The 22588-nt window shown below is 40.1% G+C and overlaps 1 protein-coding gene and 1 long non-coding RNA gene across 2 annotated transcripts; one reads left to right on the forward strand and one right to left on the reverse strand.

The window, feature by feature from the left end:
- Positions 1 to 340: 340 nt before the first annotated feature.
- On the forward strand, positions 341 to 21256 carry LOC310725036. The gene is made up of 3 exons (XR_014533241.1): positions 341 to 427; positions 20630 to 20704; positions 21023 to 21256. It is a non-coding gene; the product is annotated as an uncharacterized lncRNA (long non-coding RNA).
- slc30a10 (solute carrier family 30 member 10) lies at positions 2764 to 10275 on the reverse strand. The gene is made up of 4 exons (XM_083539609.1): positions 9398 to 10275; positions 6322 to 6390; positions 5458 to 5697; positions 2764 to 5370 (listed from the first exon to the last, which is right to left on the reverse strand). Exons 1-4 carry the CDS (start codon positions 9900 to 9902, stop codon positions 4949 to 4951), a joined length of 1236 nt encoding a protein of 411 aa, XP_083395735.1. The 5' UTR covers positions 9903 to 10275; the 3' UTR covers positions 2764 to 4948.
- Positions 21257 to 22588: the final 1332 nt, after the last annotated feature.

Consider the following 22588-nt stretch of genomic DNA (forward strand, 5'->3'; position numbering starts at 1 on the left):
TTTTTTTTTTCTTGTTCCCACCCACAAGCAAGGAGGACCCTTCTGGCTTACACATGCTTTCAGTGCATTACCACTTCATCTTTGAGATACAACACACTAGGTAACGAATTAAAAAAATATTTTCACTTACTGATTACCTTTTTTTTTCTTTTCTTTTCTTTAGAGACAAGCCACAAGACATGTTTCTGCTGTAAGTTATTGCAGATATAAACCTTTCCTGATGTCTTTCCCCTTACAGCTGTTGTTTTTCCCAACCTTTTGCTTGAGTTGAGCTTAATTCCATCTTTTCATGTTACCAAGAAGCCACAAAAAAAACATCTGTTGTGCAAAACTTAGTGTTGCAGATCTGACACTGAAGACTCTTTTCAAGAAGAACAAATTAATCAAGTTGGAAAGAAATGAACAAGTGCACAAAACCAAAGTAATTGTAAGTAACTTATTACTATCTTTGGTTCTTAGTGGTTTTTTTTTGTTTTTTTTGGGTTTTTTTTAAATATATGAGTAGAGACATTTGTGTAGAGAGAGAGATTCTTTATCCCTCACGCCACCATTTATAATTGGTACTAATTGCAGTCTCTTCAGTCCTATAGCAAATGTTCGAGTCGATTTATAGAATGGAACATGGTCATATTTCTATATGCAAATTAAAATTGTCCATACCACAGCGCTGTTGATTTCTCGGTTCTGATTGGTCAGTGTGTTTAATTTTCTAGCTTAGTGACTCTGGTCCTTTTGGCTGTAAATAAAATGACGGGTTACGTTTAATTAATACATTGTCACTTTGGCGTCTCCAGTGTTTTTTGGCCTGGGTAAACGGGCCTGGGTAAAGCTGTCGGTTTCTGACCCTGAAAAGTTTTCAGAAAGGCTACACTTTGAGTTTTCTGTGTAACAACATGCAGTTTATGCATAATTGATTTCCTCTTTAAAATATTAAACTCATCCTTCTTGATGCAAGTGCTCATCCAAATTAATTCAAACTCGTACAGAAGTTCATGAAGAAAAATCGAAACTTCCAAAAGACTTGAATGTGAGGGTTCATGTATACGGTGTTCATTTGTTTGTGATGAAATGACTGCTTTAAATCTATTTTTTTTGCTCAAAATAAAAAAAAAAAAAGAAATTGACTTGCCTTTGATTTGTGGGGGTTTTGAAGATCTTGGATGCAAAGGAAATGGTCAACCATAAGTGCATAATCAATTGGTGGCTTCCGATGTGGCTTCGCTTCGAGGGGATCATATGGATGACCTGTGCTTTTTCAATAGCAACTAGAACAGAAAATGCGAGTCCCACACAAGTTCTTATAGAGCAAAGGTGTCCAAACTTTCCATCAAAGGGTCTCTGTAGGTGTAGGTTTTCTTTCCACTCAAAAGCCACAACTGATAAAATGATGATCTAAACTGAATCTGGTGTGACCTGGTTGGAATAAAAACCTGCACCCACTCCGGCCCGTTGTGGGGAAAAAATTGGACACCCCCTGTTGAATGACTGTCTGCGATCTCTGAATATGTTGCTCTGGTTTGTATCATATTTATGAAAAATGGCTCCAGAGTGGACATTTCCTTCGAAGGAAACGCCACAAATAAAATTCCCTCTCGCTTCCAGCTTATGATCGGCTGTTCGTGATGATGTGCACTGTAGCATTGATCATATTTGGTATAGTGAGATTTGATTGGTATGCTGTTATAAAACAAAGGGAGGAAATTTGTTCTTTTCATTGATAGAAAGCTGCCCCTCCCCCCCCCCACTCCACTGGACACATAATTAGTAAAATATGAACTGTTCTTGGTTTTGTGGTACATTTGGACTAAACTTCTAGAATAAATGAAAGTTTTTAATGTCCATCTGTTAAGCAGTGTTTATGTTCACCCAAAAGAGCAGCCTTAAAGGCTTAGTGTTTGAACAATGTTAAAACACGAAGCCTTTTTTTGGGGGACCATACATTAGCATTTGTAACCCTCACACCTAGGGATGAACTGAAATAAAAAATCTGGGCTGGGAACCGCAAATTCATGATGCGCCTGTACAAATGCGCCGCAAATTCTGTGTACTCTCAGGAGCACTTTGCCAATAAAGGAGATTTTTATAGACGATGGAGTAAAGATTTGAGATTTAAACATTTAATTTAACGTGCATGTTTTAATATGTAAATCAGAAAATAACTGGTCGGTATAAGAATAGTTTTTTTAAAGGTATTTAACATTTCTTGAGCTTTTATTTGCTACACTTTCAAGTTGGCAACTTTGTGTGTCCTGAGGTGTTTTGTTTCTGTGGGGGGGGGAACACGAAGACGCAACAATCTCAAATTTATTTTTGATTTTATGGAAACAAAAACCCACGTTGCAAATGTTTTTTTTATATATATATATTCTATAGAAGTCACATTTAAGACACTAGATTCGGCTGCTTACCAGACATTGCTAATTTAAAACGGGTGCAATTGTTAACACGGATTCGCTTGCGTTCCTGGAAATGTGGGCCAGAGATTAAACAAATTTAAACCATAGTCATGTAGGAGCAACTCGCACAATGATTTGTACAACGGACGTGGCACGTAATCCAATTTAATGATAAGATGGTAGATTATACATTTGTGATTTCAACATTGGTGTAATGAGTAAGTCATACGTGCTTCACCATGTAACTTGTTTTTGGAATATTTTAAATTTTTTTTTTTTTTTTGGAGTACTATTGCATTTTTTTTTTTTTTAGGGGGGGGTAAATGTGATCTACTCATCTTAATATCAATGTTTTTCTCTCTTTAGCTTTTTAGTCTGAATGGACAAGTGCTTTACTGGAAAGTATACTGAGCACTGGAGCAGAAATAGAGCTCCAAAGTCAGCTATTACATTTATTGTTTCCTTCAGTTACGTCAATACATAATTAGCACTTGTTTTCAATGTTAATTTTCCATGGCAGTGATTGTTTCAGCAATGTCTGGAAAGCAGTGACATAAGGCAGGATCTGCTACATACCGGCAAGTCGGAATTGATTGAAGCTTGCTACCTATTTTTTAGTGATTTTCTTTCCTTGCTAAACAAAGTACACATTGATACAGTATCAATAATAATGACACAATTTACAATTTTACAATGATTTTTCCTTCATAATAGCAATACCACCAAATTAAGGCACCTATCCTGTAATGTGAGGTAAAAATTTTTTTCCCTCTGAGGTAAAAACATACAGCGAAAAGTCAGGAAAACAACTGAATTTTTGGAAAATTATAATCCGAGGCCATGTACGACTCCAGAAGCCCTGAATTGCAGACCACTGACTCTATGTTGAATTCATAGTTCATTCTTTTTCTACTATCTTGTTGGTCATTATTTTGACTTGATATTTACTATCCTAAGGTTTGTAACCAGGCCAAATGTAGTCCGAGTATTGCATGAAAATGATGGTGTTCTACTTAAAATAATGAGATGAATGAATCAATTCCCCCTGCACTTTATAGCTTAATTAATTGAAGTTTTATATAATCTATAAATTATTGTTTAATACCACACCCTCCCTCAGTACGATATTTTTTTTGAATTAACATCTATTCCATATGCTAACTTTCTGACTAAAATTCAATCTCAATTGTCACACAAAAAACTAATTTATTAGTCAGATTATTCTGCTCGTTGCTACATGGTGTTAAATAATAAGCCGAAGTAACGAGATTGAATTTAGGTTTTATTGCTAGTTATTTTTTTTTCTTGCAATTCAGGACTTGTTTTCATTCAGTGCTCATTGTTATGAACAAACAGCACCATGAGATTTAATATCGTAAGAGTCGAAGAGAGCGTGATTGCGTCGTCACAGTACAGGAAGTTCAATGAATACAGTAGTTTGCACTCGAGTACAGAATGGTCTAGTTTGTAAAGGTACCTGAAATAATGCATCTTCACCCAGTAAGCTAACGGAATGAGGTTTTGGCTCGTATCCCAGACTCTTGTAGTGTTAGTCCTGTACAGACTTAATTCTGACGAATTTTTTCATTAGAAGGTATACAATTCACTTGCTATCTTGTGGTTTCCCTGTTCACAACTCCAGTAGCTGCACCAAGGCTAATAGTATGAGGCTATATAGACTCCTCAGGTTGCTAAATCTGTAACAAGTTAGCAGTAATGGTCCTAATCTCTTTAGAGAATTAGAGAAAGTATTTCAGTCTGAATTGGGTTGAAAATCTATTCGAATCCTTGAATGTCTTCTGAAACATTCCAGGCAGTTTCTCAGAGCCATGCCTGGCACGTTCTCTAACCAAAAAGCAGCAAAATAGTGTGCACGTGCACTAGTTCTACATTTGCACAACCATAGCCTGTTCCATAGCTAGCAGCTAGTTAGCAGTGCCTGTCTGAGGTAATATAATTACCTGGAATGTTCGAGGGTAGCTTTAGCACAAAAATACAAATGACCGTGAACTGTAAAGCTTGAGATTTTCCGCGGATTTTGCTCGGTTTTTATTTATTGGTATTGTATAGAATTTTCAGCAAGGACGAAGGACTTTGAATGCATCTCTTTGAGGATGTAAAAACGATGATTAAAATGAATGTACAGATCGAGGCAGGCAAAGCCTGTCTACAGTATACCGACTAGCCTATTTTTATATATTAAATATACATAGTCGCTAGGTGTCTGCTAGCCTATTGGTTGACCAGCAGTAGGGCTCGGCAACACTTTCCTGAGTAAAATTTGTGTAATTCTTTTTTATTTTTTTTTAAATAATAAAATCTATAATTGCATTATAAACGGGTGTTGATTAAATCTTTTTTTTGTTTACTGAACCGTAATAAATTATTTTCTAACTAAACGAAAGTTTACTTGAGCTCAAGTGTCATATGATTGCATTGCATTCTGAGGAAAAATGCACAGTCCCTCAGCTGTATAGACTTAAATGGATTCTATGGTTGTGTTTGAGACGTGACAGTTTTCTAGTTTAGTTACAGAATCCAGACCTGAAGGTTTAAAACGGCGTGCACTCCAAGCGGTTTTCTACGTCCTCTCTCCGCCCCCGTGGCGAGTCTGTGGGTTTTTCTCTGCAAGAACGTGAGACGTTCACTTTATGAAGGTCGGTATGGTTGTGAGTTTTGCGATCGGTAGGACAGCACGAATCCTTAAGGCAGTCGTAGGAGATGCACGGAGCGACGCAGTGGCTGTTCTCCATCTCCTCGTCCACGAACTCCATCTGAAGCGTGACGCTGTGGACTCCCAGGCGATGGAACACCTCTCTGATCTGCTTATGGAGGCGCCGGATTTCGTTTTTGGAGCTCTCCAGGTCGTAGGTCACTTTGACGTGCAAGGAGGCCACATTGCGATCTTTGGCCAGTTCCCACACGTGCACTTCGTGAATGCCGAGGACTCCGGGTAGCTGGCAAACGTCCTCCACTGAAAGGGAGAGGCAGAGGTAGGGGAAGGTACATCAGCAAAATTTCATGCTGACAAAATGTAATGCAGCATCGACAATATACTCACAGATCGTGGTGACGTCCAGGTCGGGTGGACTCATCTGTAGCAAAATCCTGCTGGTTTCTTTCACCAGAGGAACACCGGAAGCCACGATGATTGCCACCATGACCAGGGTGAGACTCGGGTCAACGTAACACTGCCAGTTACAGGGGGCATCAGGTGGCAGGGGCCGTACGTAAAACAGTGCCGAGGCCACCACCACCACTACTGAGCCCAGAGCATCGTTCAGCACGTGCAGTAAAACGCCTACGGGCAGGAAATCAAGAGTAAGGACAAGTGGGGATCTGATTTTTAGTTTTTTTTTCTCCCTGCCATTATTCAGTGTTTCTGAGCCTATAAAATCTGAAATTGGGAAAGCTGTGGAAGGGATCCCTACCCACTTAATGTACACTTTTTCTGTTTTTCTCCTTATTTCATTTCTTTCCTTCATTGTTTGGCATTCCCTTTTTTTTTGTTTTGCTCTGGTTCACCCTTTTCCTTTTGCCCTACCATGTCTTGCTTTCTTTTCTTTTCTTTTCTTTTCTCTCATCCTTGTTACTTTTCCCTGTCTTTCTTTTTCTTCAGCTCATCTCTTGGTTATTTCTTTTGCTTTCTTTTTTTTAAAATTCTCAGTATTCAACTTCCTTTTTCTTGCCTTCGCTTTCTCTTTTCCCATTTCCTCACCTCTTCTTTTCTCTTTCCTCCCAGATTAGTTCTTGTGTTTTGTTTACAGATTATGGACCCTAGGGATTAGTACAGGATCCAAGCACCCCCTTTATTCTTCTTGATTCATGCTAAATGATAGGGATGCATCTACCCCCAGGAATCTATGCCCACTACAGCATAATCTGAAGCGCACACAGCGTACAGGTGGATCTGAAGTTCTCCTACCTCTTATATTGAGCGGAGGTCCTTCACTCTGCTTCTTATCTTGGTGGCCTGAAGCAGCCAGCTCAAAGCCTGTGGATGGACAGAACACAAGTGCTGAGCGCACTTGCCGCGATCACGCAGGTGCTTTACGCGCCATTTACATGGAACTGAATGGGGAGGACATGTGCATGGACAAGGTTATTTGCAATCTTTTATTTTATTCCACGCATCACTGCTTGTCACTCAGCTGACGCTTACTTTGAAATTTGTTGGTTCACATTTTCTGTTTAAAAATGATACAATTTAGACCACATTTTGTGCTTTTAACCCTTATCTGACGCTCGTAATTTACGAACAGAAATAACCAGTCCGGCCAGGCGAACTGGGCAAACAGTTTTGGCCTAGGGGCGATCGTGCAGCTGCAGAGAGCCTCACAAAGGCTCAAATTTCTCGCAGAACTCAGGAATTCAATGCTCAACCGGATCGCTTTTTGGTCATCCCCATCATTTAAGAAAACCTACATGGTCTCACACCTTAGAGCATGCAAGGCATTCTTTAGTATTGTTACAGATTCAGTGTTTCTTGCCTACAGGTTGATAAACCTGTAAGCCAGTAACTAGTTTGGAAGCCAGTTCGTGTATAAATATTTTTTTTTCCTACTGAATGCACTTTTTACCTGATCTAGGTAGTGTCACAGTATTGGAAGATGAATTTACGTCGATTTTAATGGCCATCAGATTTGACGGTGTGCAACTAACTTTTTAGCTTTCAAGTCCTTAACCCAAATATTTGTTCTCTTGCCTCTCGGAAATGTCAGAATGCCCCGCCAAACTCTATGAACTGTGTAAATTCTTCTGGGTTATAGAATCTATGGCTTAAATCGATCTCTGTGCTGTTGTAGTAAAATGATCAGCAACTTTGCTCGACAGAATCATTCATCTAATGACGTCTCATCATTTTTTTTCCCTTTTTGTCCAGTTATTGGTGCACTGCAAGTTTTCCGCCAAATTATTTCATACCCGTTATAGCAGATGTAAATATTTCCTCTAGCAGAGTGGACAGCTTATCGAATCGGTTCTTGAGGAAAAAAAAAGACTGACCAATCGAAGTTGAGAGATTTTAAATGTCAAATTTCACACAGTGTAGTCAGTCATACTAAAGCGACCCCCGGGTTGGCATGCAAACCAATTTCACAAAAGACATGAGACTGGGCTGGATCGCTGTACTGTCGTAGACATCTTGCTTCTGTACACAGTAGTGCATGATGGAACGTGACTGCAACACAACCTCCACACTGGTGGGCAGGTGAACTAAAGTTGACAAAAATCCCCTTGAAATTTCTAGCCTATACATTTTAGAACGACTTGCAGACGCAGCCTCATCTGCGACGGTAAAGCTAGAGTCTCTTGTTAGTGTCCCATGAGAGCAGTGCGTATCCGATGAGGGTTAAGCGTTGGAAATGTAGCCATAGCCTGCGCACTTTTTATAAGTCGTAGATTACATAATGTGAGGATGTTGCTTTATTTCAGTTCAGATCTGTGACATTCGTTGTTCTCCGTCGTTCCCTGGGTGACTAATTAAACGGAGATGAAACACGAGAGCATCAACGACGAGGCTGTAAATGTGGAAACCAAAATGCTGAGTCATCCTGACGAGCTCGAGAACCTGATGCTGCGCTTCCACGTTATAAATCCAGCTTTTCTCTGCATTACAGGTTTCCTGCTGGTGTCTTTTAGGCTGGCTAGCTTGGCTAACTATGGCGTCACTACTATAAACAGTTTTTACTTATTAAAAGCACAGTCTTAAAGGTTTTTTATTAAATTACTATATAGGGCATTACTATGACAGAAGTCTCATTTCGTAGAGTTTCTCTTGGATGCACTGCTTCCAGTATGTGGATGTTGGGCTGAAATCTGTAAAGGCACTGGGCAGATTAGATTGGACAAAAAAAAAAATCTGTGCTGCCATGTCAATCAGTAGATTGTACCTTTTTAAATTATATTAGCAATGGGTCTGTTTCTTTAATCAGATTTAGCATCAGCATTTTTCCATCCTCTGATTGGTCAGTTAGAGGGAAACTGTTACAGCCAAGTTCGGTTGGCAAAACGCGTCTAACGATCTGCACACATTAATACATCGGAGTTGTAAAATTTTCCAGAAAACCTAGACATCGTGAGTGGTCGACTAACCCGAAGCTAGCTAGCTTGTCTCAGCCCGGGAAAGGGTTTGTTCGCCAGTTCCAGACCAGTGAATACGAGCGGTACCACTGGCTTACAGCCTCTGAGGAGCGGTGCAAATTGACACTGCAATTTTAATGTTTTTGTCCAAAATGGTATTCACCCTCCAAATGCAAAATACCTCTCTCTCTAATGCCATGTGTTATATTGCGTTTTTGTATAGTATTGATGGTTTCTATAATCGCAGACTTAATCCACCTCTTAATACCACAATCATGTCGCAAAGTCACCACTGAAAACCAAGTTGCCAAATGCATGGCCCGGAAGTGCAAATAGTACCATTGGGCAATTTGACAAGTGCAAGTAAATATGTACAGCAAATAATTACAAAGGCTCTGGCAGTTATGTCATGCAATATGGTAATACATGTTGTGATGTCATCACCGTGCTCCTCCCACCACGCAACTACAATGTAGCGCATCCTAATGTTAAACTGAATTTAATGACAAATTTTTTGTTGCTACTTTTTAAGCATGATCAGTTTTTTTTTTGTTTTTTTTGTTTGTTTTTTTTCAAAAAAGAACTGCCCATTTGCTGAATTTGTTATTCCCTGGAACACACATTGTGTTGCAGACTGTCGCTATTTTAACCCCCAAAAAGTGTGCATTGGATTTAACACCTGCCGCCCAAATGCGCCTTTAACAAAGGTTTTGCAAAACGTAACTATTTACATGTGTATGTTTAGGTTTTTGGGGGAGAGGGGATTCCGAACATGGGACACGTGTTCAAATTGGAAGCGGTGCGAAGTCCTAACACTTTTTTTTTTTGGGGGGGGGGTCACGTGACCGTGTTTGGAATCCCCTCTAAACACGCCGACGATACCAGAGATTTATCGGAAACTGCAGCACAAAACAGAGCACCTGCTTCGCCGTTCATGACGATTTTCCCGTCGCTGTCGGCGCATTTGTCGTGGCGCTGCTCTTCCTCATCCCCATCCTTCTTCCTGCACAGCCAGCGGCAGTCCTGGAACACGAGCAGCCCGACGATGTTGACCGCGAGTCCGAGAGAGCCGACGACCAATACTATGAACGGCTCGTCCACAGCCTCGGGCCGCGCCAGCCTCTTGACCGCCTCGGCGGACACGGAGAAGCAGAGCGCTGCCAGGAACGCCGCGTTGGCCAGCGCGCCCACCACCTCCGCCCGGGCCAGCCCGAATGTGCACTGCGGGGACGCGGGGCGCCGCGACAGTCTGCCCGAAGCCAGTCCCACGCACAGGGACAGGATGTCCGACAGCATATTGAACGAATCCGACACCAGCGCTAACGAGTTGCCCAGATAACCAGCCACGATCTCGGCTACGAAGAACACCGCCGTGATGACAAGCATGAAGATCAGCCGGCAGGTCTGGCCGCTGTAGCGCCCCATGGCTCCAAGTGCTGCTCCTGAGCCGTTCAGCTTACTGAGAAAACGCACGACGGGCGGCACCGTTAAAGTTCCCCGGCGCCGCCTTGCGCGCTTCCCTCCTCCTCCTCCTCCTCCTCCTCCTACATCTCCTCCTCCTCCTAACGGGGGCAGTGCCCTCTTTATGCAACCCGTTTGTTGTGTTCATTGTTACCTCCTGACAATAATTGTTGAATGGAGTAAAGGGCTCTAGATTGAGAACACCGACATGCACGTCTCATGGTGTACGTGCTGGTTCAAAGTCCTGTAGAACCACGAAGTCAATAAAATTTGCTGCGAGTAATATAGAATTTTATCTTATACACAGTACTGTAAGTCTTAAACCACCATTGGAGTCAATGTTTTTGCAATCTTGTGACCCTACATAATTATTTCCCAATCTTTTTTTAGACACATACAACAGGAAATGTTTGCACCAATAAAGAAAACCTCATTTTCGATATTCAAAATTAATGTTTAAAAGTTCTGAACCAGGTTGTCATAAACCTGAAGGGAATTGTAATTTAATGTAATTGGTAGACCTGGGGTTATAGAAGTAGAAGGGTTCTATAGCAGCCGAGCTTCCACTCTACCCCCATGTCAAAAATGTCTTCATAGAGCTGGTTTTGTGCACTGGGGTTTGGCATAGTCATGCTGGAACATGTTCGGGGTCTCCTAATTCAGAACATTGTTACCACGTCCAAAGACATCCTGTACACTTGCGTGCTGGAAAAGGCAGGTGTCCTGACAGTTTTGTCTGAATAGTGCATCTATTAATATTTTTATGAAATCAATTTACTATTCTTTGATTCACAGGGGGCAGTGGCTGTAAAATGGGAAATGGATCTTGGAGGGTGTAGTCGCTGTAGAAGTATCTAATGGAAATATTTTGTTACGCTATATGCTTTAACGCCGAACTCCTGCTATTTTGTGTGAAAATGGCTGCGATGTTCAAGCACGTCTAGCACAAGCCTGGTGTAACGGAGCTTTTTCACAGAATACACATGATGTAAAAGTAGAATTTGGTAATAATTGCATCATTCTACTCACAAGACCAAAGATCACAGAATTTGACTTTGCCCGTTTCCCTTTTCCCTGCCGATAAGAAAACAACCGAAATCATCCAGATGTGCTATTCAAGCTGTTGCATCTGAAAAGTCTCCTGGATTGGGTTGTTTATTTATTTCTCAAGGAAAGGGTTTATTGATGGGTATAACGCTGTAGTGAAAGTTCGGGGTCGTTGTGGATCCACGACCCTTGGGGCAAGAGGTCCCTGAATGTGAGGGTACTTTTGCTACGGTCATTATTATATTGTGTTGGACGCTTAAGTTTAATGATATCGTGGACAAAATTTTGGACACCTGACTAACATCTGTGTGAGGGTTTTTCTTTTTATATATATATATATTTTTAAACATTGTATTTCACCTTTAGTCCCCTTTTGCTGTTAAGCTCCACTCTTCTTCTGGAAAGATGTTCCACTAGATTTTATGATGTGTGCTTATTCAGCCACAATGGTGTTAAGTAGGGTTGAGGGTCAGAGCTCTATAGCAGGAGTTCTTCCACTCGAACCAAAGTATATCTTCATGGAGCTGGTTTTGTGTACAGGGCTTTTGCATTGTCCTGCTGGAACAGGTTTGGGTCTCCTACAGTAGTTCAAGTGAAGGTAAAACTGCATTTTCCACCTTGCTAAAAAAAAAAAAATTAACAGCATACAGCTGAAAAAGCCAGGTGTCCCAAGAGTTGTCCATATGTGTGTAATATTTTTAGGGAAAATATTACCTCTTTTATTTCCAGGGATGGTGATCATGAAATTGGGAAATACCCCTTGGATTGTGGTGTAGTATTTAATTGTGACTCAGCAATAATTAAGTATTTAATACTAATATTAATATATTTCAATAAAAGTGTAGTGTAATTCTGCGTCTCAGTATGATTGAGTAATGTTTTTTGCATGGGTAAGGGGGGGGGGGGGTATACATGTTTGCATTAGTAGTGGTAGTTGTCTCTGGTCATACCAGTAAAAGTTAAATGAAGGTAATTGCGTCATATCATATTGGATTTAATTGTGGTCATTTATATCGAAACACAGGCTGGGAAGTAACAAACCTCCTTTCCTGTCATTGACTTTCTTTATTCAGGTGAAAGTGGTAAAGGTTCTGCGTTACTGATTGGGATTTTAAGCCCCAGCACTGCTAAGATGCCACTCTTGGGCCCTTGAGCAAGGCCCTTAACCCTCTGTGCTCCAGGGATGCTGAATCATTGCTGACCCTGTGCTCTTACTCCAGCTTCCTAACATCACTGGGATATGCGAGGAAAAATGGTCACTGTGCTGTAATGTACATGTGACGAGTAAAAACTTTTTCTTAATTTTTGAATTTTTTATATTGTAATTTTACATTTTTGGGGACTGTTTCGTAACGGGATGATTTAATCGTTAACACACTGTTGAAAGCTTGAATGGTTTTCTGTAGTAGAATTTCTTCAAAAGATTTAGGGATGAAATATCCGGTTTGTTCTTTCATTCCCAGGAACACCAGGCTGCAAGGTGAAGGTGTGTGTGGAATCAGTGTAAAGTTGGAGGACGATGTTTTCCTGTGTATAATGCTTCATCCTGGTTTCTCAAGGTTGTGCCAGGACCTGAAGGAAGCGTCGTCGTTTAGGGTCGTTTCTGTAGGTGTAGGAAACGCTTGCTCAGCATCGGGGCAGAGTCACCTTTGAGCAAAGGTTATTCATAATCGTTCGTCATGCGGTGCTTTTTAGGACGACATTTGAAGTCAGGTTGGAGAACTGACGTGTAAAAACAGCTCCCTCGTGCAAAAGATTTCTTATTAATCAGAAGATATAACGTACACATGGACAACTAAAAGGCATGTGTGCCGATAATCCCGTGTGTTTTTGTAACTCTGCTGATTTCTATCTTAGTTTTCCTAAAACTCCTGCAAGTTTGCAGTTTTTAATACCTGTGCTGCCTGTAAGACTAGTCTATCTAGTCATTCCCCCACTACAACCCCCCCCCCCACACACACACACACGCACACACACAACACACACACTTATTTTTATATATTTATTTTTCCCTCTTTAATCCTTACAGGTTAATTGGGATGCTGTTCATCATGTCAGAATGTACTGTAAGTAAATAACCATTCTTACCCCAAATTTATCTATCGTCATTTATTTCTGATTGGGCCAAAGGCATGCGTTAGTTAGTAGTAACTGCATGGGCAGTCATTTTATATGTAACACAAACCCTACCTCAGTATTAACAGACTTCTATATATTTAATAGAAATTTGTCTATAGTGACTTTAGTGAAAACATTAGAGTAAGATCTTTTTTTTCTTCCTTCAGCAGTCCAACTAAGTAAAAGTGGAGGAGGGGGAATGGGACATGGACTTTCAACGACGTTAAACACAACTCTACACTCGGTGTAATTTTGTACACTAACATTAAATCTTGTGAATGTTGGCAGGTCGTTACCAATAAATATACTTAATATTGTACTACATTGGTTGCGCGCCTGTTCATGTTAAAAAGCAATGCAGGAGATTTTGGCTAGACGTAGCTCTTGTCCAAAACAGAAGTAGAAACCTGTAAATTTATCCGCAAAGCTTTAGATTAACGGTTTCATTTGAGAAACGCGTTGTGCATGAGGTTTAAGGTCACTGTGGCCATGAGGCTGATAAACCGTTAGCACTTATTAACTTGAATCGTCGGCTCGACTGGAAGTGTGCGTTTGCTACATAACTTGAATTGTCTGTGACAAAGGCTAAAGTCACATAAAACCACCTTGAAGATAGTAGTTTAATTATAAACCTGGGTTTGATGAAGTTTTTCTCTCTCTCTCTCTCTCTCTCTCTCTCTCTCTCTCTCTCTCTCTCTCTCTCTCTCTCACACACACCTGATGTCACCACTTGACTGCTGATCCTACAGTGTAACTAATAGGACCATCAGCTCTAAAGTGTGCAAAACTTGAATGGAATTTCCCTATAGACTGTGTAAGCGGCCGTGTGTGTGTAGCATGGTGTCTAATTTTTCTTTTGGATGTAATGTGATGGTGTGAGAGTGAGGTGCAGTGCAGATGTGGCTGTTTTTGGGGGAAAAAAATTAAGAGCCTTTTATTGGACCAATAATAGCCATATTTATCAAGTAGTATAAATAGTATGTATGTGACGCATATTATGCAATATGCTACTTATGCTGTGAGATTTGATTTCCAATTTCTGTTTAGATATTAGGTATTTTTTTTAGATTTCATGTTTGGAAAAAGAAGTTTCCACAGATCTTTAGAACTGGGGTTCTGGTTTTTGTCCTGCTGTAGGACGATATCTTTTAGTTGAAACACGGTGACTCAGTTTAACTGGTATCTGTTCCTGCTGTGGCTTGCGTGCACTGTACTACCCCCAGCATGCTTCACAAATCGGAGTAGTCTCTTTTAGTTCTTTGTTTCACATTGGTAGTTCTATTTTTATTTATTTTTTTAAACAAAAAGAGAAATTTATTATTGGTTCTTTGTACTAAATGTGTTTTTCCATCTCACTGTTTGAGAGAATAGTGATATATTGGTTAAAAATGATAAAATGCATAATATTTGGTCAAAGAAAACGCTGCTCCGTGATGAGACGAGTGAAAAATCAGCCTTTAGGAAAGTCCGGCAAATGCAGCACTTCCTTGTTGTAACGTGACCAGTCTTGAGGCTGCCAATGAGTCATTAGGAATCAGTGACTCATGGTGCTGAGTGACAAAGCTAATAGCAGTAGAATGTTAAGGCAAATTTTTGGGAATTTTTCTTTCTTTCAGAAGTGTGTGTGTGTGTGTGTAGTGGAACGTATGAGGGGAAGCTGCATTCTCCTTGTTATCTAATTACAAGATGTATTGTTTAGAAGGTCAAAGCCATCATTTATTCATGGCTCTATTTTATACCTTTAATATATCTGTGTGGACGTTGCAGCGGCAAACAGCACTGACTTTGCAATTTCAGAGAACCCGGTCTGCCGACGTGCGCCGCATCATGTTTGTAATTAGTAATTAATGCTGTACGCTCAGTGGTGGACAGTAAAGCAAAGCTACTTAAGGTACAGGTACTTTTAACAAAGAATTTCCATTGCAGGAGACTTTAAAAAGAACGATATTTGACTTTGTAATGTAGCGAAGTTACTCAACTGGTCAAGCACGCAGCAAGCCACAACTCGAATAAAAAGGAACGACTGATTTTAGCAAAATGTAGTCAAGTTTTTATCCAATCAGGGTAAAGCGCATGCCGTTTGAACCTTTTGGTTGTGGGTTGGTGGACATACAGTTCAACAGCAAGCAATACATTTAGAGAGAAATAAAGGATGGAAGAAACTTCTGACTCCAGCTTTCCAAAACACCTGTGGCCTCATTTACATGATTTTGTTTAAGTAGTTGAAAAGGTTTTGGGCTCATGATTAATGGCACTGATTGATATCTATTAAAATGAACAGATTTGTGGGTTAAGAGTAACGGTCTTTTCACAAAAACCGAGTCGTAATAAATCATAGTACTTTGGAGACTTGAATACATTCGAAGGCAAATACTTTTGTACTTTTACTCAAGTGAACGTTTAAAGGCAGCTTTTACTGGAGTGATATTTCAGTGTATCTCTACTTTAACTCGAGTACATAATTGGTGTACTTCGTCCCCCACCTTCTACGCTGCGTTGTCTGCATTTAAATTAACTTTGGGTAACTTTGTGGCCATTCTACCGCTAAGCTGCTCATGATGTCTCGCTTGTTGGTGCTACAGATCTCCGATTTTGAGAACACATTTGCCTCGATTCCAGGACACCAGTGCACCTTTTGGTTTTCTCTTGAATATTATGCTGTAAATCAGACCTGGGTATTTTACGGCCCGCCGGCCACATATGGCCCTTTGGGCATCCCTGTCCGGCCCGCGGTATGGCAGTCATAAACACAAATGAATCAATATTTATGCTGTGCGTGCTGCAATACAACTGTGATGCTTTTATTTTGAAAAACCATGACTTATTATTTGCTTATGGTCGCGCTTATCTTCGTCTGTCTGCGACAGGTGTTGCTAGCCAGCTACCCCTGCTTTTTGTATAAAGTTGTTCAGTTGCTTATCTTTAACATACTGTAAAACTGTTTTTTAAACTGTTTATTACTTGCTTCACTCGCTTTATTACTTTACTTACTAGCAGCTTATCAAAATATAATTTACTGCTTTTTACAATGGGAGAAAATTAATAGCCCTTTGGTTTTCTAATTAAACAATTTGTTTGAAAGAATCTCACAAAATTCACTGCATAGAATCCATGTGGTGGAAAGAACATGAATTTTTCTTCCAGCAATGCAGGAAAACTTGAGCCAGTTTGAAGTCTGACCAGCAAGTTTGTATCTTGTGATGACATGTGACCTGTAAAAGTCGATACGTGATAGCATGGCCGCAGGAAGTGGGGGTGCTGCAGCACCCCCTATTGGCGAGAGAGAGATTTTTTAAAAATGTAGGCCTATTAAAAATATATTTTGCACAATTTATAAATTCCTTATGAATATTTTAGGAAATGATAGAAATATTCCATTAGTTTTTCTATATAGAAAGCTTGAATTGTCTACTTTTAAACAACAATTCAAAACAAAATTAAACCGACTAGCATATGCTTATGTATTCCGTATTAAGTGTGCATTTCTCTCTATAGGCGCGTTCACTGCGAAGATGACGAGTGAGCATCGTCAACTTCATCTTTGCAGCCCAACACTGACACACAAAAAAAAAAACCCACTTTATTAATAAACAATTCAAATGTCTCCTTGCTATATTTGACAGATTCATAATCATTACTTTTGCCGGTTCTTTGTGACAGCTGTTGTGTGTTATTGGCAGCGTCACCCTCTGGTTACAGCACCAGAACATGGAAATTTTATTTTAGAGAATGATCGCACAACAGACATTAGAACATTAGATATTCTCTAATTAAATCAACTAATCTAATATTCAAAAATAGTGTCTCATCCCTGCATGGAATCTTTTTTCTTTTCCCATATCTTCACTCGCGTCTCACCCATTTCCAAAGGGGATTAAACGTTTCTTCCTTTGTTCGCTTTTAGGTCGATTATTTTCGTATTCTTTACTGTGGTAAAGTAGAAAAAACGCTGTACAGACATTTTTACTTGTACGTCAAATTCTTTTTAATAGCCTACAGTTTGTGCTTGTTATTAATTAGACATATGATAATTTGTAAGGCGCGTTTCACACGTGCGGGTTTTTTTTTTTTTTTAGTTTGGCTTTCTCTGGCAGTGCGCAAACATAGCCTAAATGCCTTGCCCTTGTGGAAGATCAAATTAGCTCTTCATACTTTTTACAACAACATGAAGATATCAGAAAAAGAGATCGGTGGTCTCTTTCCTGCTCGTGTTCCACATCCCTCTCAAAGCGCAGAGCGGGAGGCTATAACGCGTCTTTGTGTGGAAATATAAAACTGTTTTTTATTTTTTTTAAATGGATTCAACTTTATTATATTATGTAAGTTACCAGTATTTACTGATATTTATTTCAATGCTTTACAGGCTTTAGTGTGTTGTTTCTTTGATTTTTTTATTTATTTATTTCAAAACAACCACCGCAACACCGCCGGCATTTGGTCTATTACCACCGCAGTGGTAAAAGTGCCATCGTCACAGCCCTATGTATTTATTTTTAAAATGTATTATAAATAGGCTCATAGGTTTTTTGTCCAAAAAAATAAATAAAAAAATTTCACAGCACCCCCTGTTCAAAATTACTTCCAGCGGCCCTGCGTGATGGTGTGACCTCTTTTAGAAAATACAAGATGAAGTAACACTGATTATGGCGATGCCACCGGGCTCTGTATTATTGAACCCAGAATGATTTTTTTTTATAAATTCCCTTTTTATAGTGATGCCATTAGACTTTGAGTGTGGACATTTTTTAGACAAAAAATGCCGTGCTGTTGTGCAACCAGATTTGACAAATATAAAATCTTTTATATTACTAAATACTAATGATAATACTAAAAAAACCTTTTTTCCGGCTTCTCCCGTTAGGGGTCGCCACAGCGGATCCTCCGCACGTTTGATTTGGCACGTTTTACGCTGGATGCCCTTCCTAACGCAACCCTCCCCAATTTATCCGGGCTTGGGACCGGCACTGAGAGTGGCTGGGGATGGTTCCCTGACCGGGGATCGAACCCGGGTCGCAGCAGTGAGAGCGCTGCATCTTAACCACTAGACCACCAGGGGAAATACTAATGATAATACTAATACTAATAAAATCTTTTGGTTGAGACGGGAAAGATAATCAAAATTGGTCTTAACAGCTCAAAAACAGTGCATGGAAAGTCATGTTCCCCATTGCATCAGGCAGCATGACGATTGCAGACGTTTCCAGTGCTGGCCATAGGAAACATGTGAAACAAGACGGAGTGATGATGCTTCTTGATATCGAGTTTACTTTGGGGAATAGCATCTATAGAGACGTTGTAATCAGGCTCCCCTGTATAATTCTTCAGAGCACTCCATGTAAAAGCAGAAGGCTTCCCATTCCCCTCCCCCTGCTGAGGTCATGGAGATTTCCATCTGCTTAATTCCACATGGAGCTACTGTTCATGTGGGTGTTTATCCTGAAACGTTGCATGCGAGCTCAAGGGCTCAGTCCAAACATTGCACGTTTGTTCAAGACTCGGGTTCCTAACCATGAAAAAAGAATGACCGATCCTCCCACCTCGCTCTAACGCGCTTTTCTCGCAAAGTATCTGTCGGTTGATCGCATCACGCGCTCCTCGTGCATCACAGTGACTCAGCAGGTCACGTAGAGGCTCAGAGACTCATCCTCTAGAGACTTCTGTCGGCTGGATACCCGATCAGACTCGACTGTGACGTGGCTGTGTAAGCTAGTGATGAACCTGAACGTTGGGCAGTGGTTAAGGTGCTGGGTTACCGATTGGAAGGTTGGGGGTTCAAGCCCCAGTATCGCCAAGTTGCCACTCTTGGGTCCTTGAGTAAGGCCCTTAACCCTCTGTGCTCCGGGGGTGCTGTGTTATGGCCGACCCTGCGCTCTGATCTGGGAAGAAAGAATTTTACTGTGCTGTCATATATATTTGAAAAAGGCTATTCTAATAAAAATGTGGAAACAAGACTGCTCTATAGACCATGTTTAAAGCAGCCAATAATGGATACAATAACTGCATTTTAATAAATAATTTGTAAGCACTAAATCTTCTGTGATTCAGGTGAGAACATGCAGAGGATTAAGCGTTTTAAATATTACTGGGTTCCTGCATGTGGAGATCATTTTATAAAAGACCTCAGGTTTTCTGTAGGGTTTAAATCATTACCGCAACCCTGATAAACAGCTCAGTTTGATGTAGGTTTAACCCTTTCTTTTGGTGGTTCAGAAATAAGTTGCCACGGATGCATACTATCTGGTTTCATGTGACGATGACAAGCTTCTGGGGCAGCAATTTAAAAAGTGTAAAAATCGTACGGGGAAAAAAATTCAATTTCTTTTTCCCTTGGCCTCCCAAAATTCAATACATAGAATCTATGTTGTGGGAATAACATGCTTAGTGTGTGAGTTTGTCTGCATCGATGCGTTCCAAAATTAGTGTGCTGATGCCTGACCTGTGAATTCGTATCACGTGAGGATGTTGGACCAAAAAAAGAGACCCCGTGGTGTGACCTCTTTTTAGAAAACACAAGCTGAAGTAACACTTGATCTGGAATCAAGACTGCTCTATAGATCATATTTATGTGAACCAAGCAGTTTGTATTTAGCGCCCAATCATATTCAAAAGCAATTAATGATTTAATGTTTATTTGTAATGGCTCTGAATATGAAATGATGGACAGATTGTATTTTCTTAATTTAATACACTTTTTTACCAAGTCAAATGTTTAGGCAAATAGTGAAAAATGAAGCGCTACTTTCTGGTAGACGATCACGTGTCTGAGGCTACGCCTACACTAATGCGATTATAAATAAAAAAAAATACTTTGGCGCAACATTTCACAAAGCTGTAATGTCTAAATGCATCACTTTTAACGGTCCACAATGCGGCACAAAAAAACCCGCCAGTTTTAAATTTGTCCACATGGAGTCAAAAACTCTCTCCAAAGTGGAGTTAAAATTATGCGTTTACATAAACGTAGTACGCACAAAAATAAGCACAAAAGCACTTAAAGTTTGGTGAATTATCATGCTGACCGGTTCATGTACTGCTGCGCTGAAACCATATGGCAGAGGTAATCAGGTTTTGGATTTGCATGACCATTGCAAGAGGTTTCTTTGTGTCTGGGTTTGTTGGATTTATTTTTTTTTTTTTCTTTTCCTTCTTAACAAGATCATGAACCAAATCTGCAACTCTTTAACCTAGCAAATGTTAAACGGGCAAATTATTTATTTTTATATATATATTTTTTTTGCAACAAAATGGTCACTATAAAACATGTTCTGTGTTAAAGGTTGTGCTGTAAAATATACTTCTAATTTGTGAACTATTTATTTTAATCATCCACAGATCCCCTGGACCACCTGCTGTGAGACTGCCCCAGAGCACCAAATATCCAACACCATATTTTCTAATGGATTTTTTTTTAAGTCCTATATAAAAAAAATTTTAAATACCAAATGTATGGGTTTTACCCGTATTTATTGTATTGTAGCAATATTAATCTGCAATTTTTTTGTTAAATTCTTTCCCTTTTCATTTAGTGAAGGATCTAAGCCACCAGGGGGCGCTTTTGCATCAGATAAATGTACTGCCTAGAATTTGCTGGATGCTATAAAGTTGAGTAATGTGCCGCAATTTTGCTTTTGTCCTGTATTTCCAAACTGTGAATAACTTATTTCCATTTTGCTGCTATTTTTTTTTTTAAATCAAATATTAACCCGAAAAAAGTTGTTGTTGTTTTTAAACTGTGAATAACGAGTACACTTGGCATTAGTTTTAGTGATCTAGTCCAATCCCTGTCACACAGGTTCACCCATGTCTGCAAGTGTGACACTTAATTTCTGCTCATTGCTGTCGAATGTAGTTTTTGAGAAATCTAAAATTTTGCTTAATTCCTTAAATCCTTCTTCTGATAGTGTGTTTAATTTCAGCAGCTGACTTCCAGAGCTAACGTGGCTTGATGGTTCCTATTTTGAGGAGCATCCTGAGCGCTTGGTTGTTACTACCAACTCCAACTAAGGACATGGAATCCTGTCTGCATTAGGATCCTAATGAGCTGTAGCTCCCTCCACCAGAGGTCAGCCTACTCGATTGTCCTCGCCACAGCTTGTTCCCGATTTTATCCAGGCACGTTGCCGTCTCGTCTCCACTGCTGGGCTTCTGGAACTGCTCCAAACAGAGCTTCACAAGGCTCTTGATCTACAGTACTTTACATACTTCGAGACTAGTGACCAAGTGGGAGAGCAGCCAGCAAGTGGTGGTCTGTGTTAGGCTGGAAACAAACCCTAGCTGACCAGCTCTCCTGTCTGTCCTCATGTCAAGTCGGCACCCTGGACAATAAATTGGACTATACTCTGGAGAGACCGTTGCCTTTGTCCCAGAGTCACGTCATGGTGATAAGTTCCGATGGCCAGACGTTCGGCTCTTTCCGTACAGACTGAAGTGCGCCTTTTGTGCACTAAGGCTCTAGGCTTCGGCTTGCCTGTTCACATCAAGGACTGGTGCAAGAAATCTTAGCTACTGTTCATCGGGGGGGGAGATTGTGAGTGTTCATTGCAGGCCCTTAACACGTCTTACTCGTCGTACACTTTGTCTCCAGCACTAACGCTAAGGAAGCTCACCGTGGCCTGCCACTGTAATTGGCGAACAGCCAGATGCAATGACTGTCAGTGGAGATTTTAACCATGTAAATCTCAACTCCTGCTTCCTAAAGAGGGGTAAATGTACTGCATCTGGTTTACACACAGACCTGGGATTTTCCAGGCAGAACCTTCCCTCTATATGCCATCGAACTCTTTAATACCCATGGACTTGACTGAAACACACACATGCTCACTTATTAAAGGATCTTATTTGCAATTTTTTTTTCTACTCAACTGCGGTTTCTTTTTGCCAAATGTGCACATAATCAGTATTAACATCGGATAATGTTTCACTCTATTGTTCGTATTTGTACTAATTATGGTTTATTGCCTATTTGGATGAACTGTACCCACTTTGAGGTTTTAAGGACAAAACCACATGGAACACATCCTGTGATCATGGAGTACAAGTTGGATCTCACAGTTGTTGTATGGAGTTTTATTTTATTTAAATTTTTATAATGGTGTGAACATTTCCAAAGCTTATGTAGTGTCTTGGGTCTGTGGCTCGTTGCGGCGTCGCCGTATTATTTCTGAATGCCTTGTGTGGATCTGTAATTTTGTTTATCAAAGAACGTTTCTGTTTTGTGCATTTGATGTGATTTCTCTATTGTGTAAAATTATCCTGCTTGTTGACGGAAATAGTTGAAATGTTGATTCTTGTATGGTTTTTTTTAAAAAAAAAGTAAAGTTGTGGGGGTGGTTGGGGTCCTTGTTCTGTCTTTTTTATTTATTTATTTATTTTTTCTCTCCCCCCCCCCTCCTCTTCTTTCCCCCTCCAAGTCATGTGTTTGATTACAATAATTCCCTAATTCTCCTTCATGCAATATTGATGTAATTTTGTGGATTTTAAAATGC

The sequence above is a fragment of the Silurus aristotelis genome, assembly GCF_946808225.1.
Source record: "Silurus aristotelis genome assembly, chromosome: 4".
In the NCBI taxonomy this organism is placed as follows: domain Eukaryota; kingdom Metazoa; phylum Chordata; class Actinopteri; order Siluriformes; family Siluridae; genus Silurus; species Silurus aristotelis.

What these genes read in the sequence shown, in the direction of transcription:
- slc30a10 (XM_083539609.1), bottom strand. Translation starts at nt 9,902, where the DNA reads ATGGGGCGCTACAGCGGCCAGACCTGCCGGCTGATCTTCATGCTTGTC. An exon ending in CGTCATGAACGGCGAAGCAG is followed by an intron (nt 6,391 to 9,397) that starts GTGCTCTGTTTT and finishes GTCCATCCACAG; the next exon opens with GCTTTGAGCTGGCTGCTTCA. An exon ending in ACCTCCGCTCAATATAAGAG is followed by an intron (nt 5,698 to 6,321) that starts GTAGGAGAACTT and finishes TCCTGCCCGTAG; the next exon opens with GCGTTTTACTGCACGTGCTG.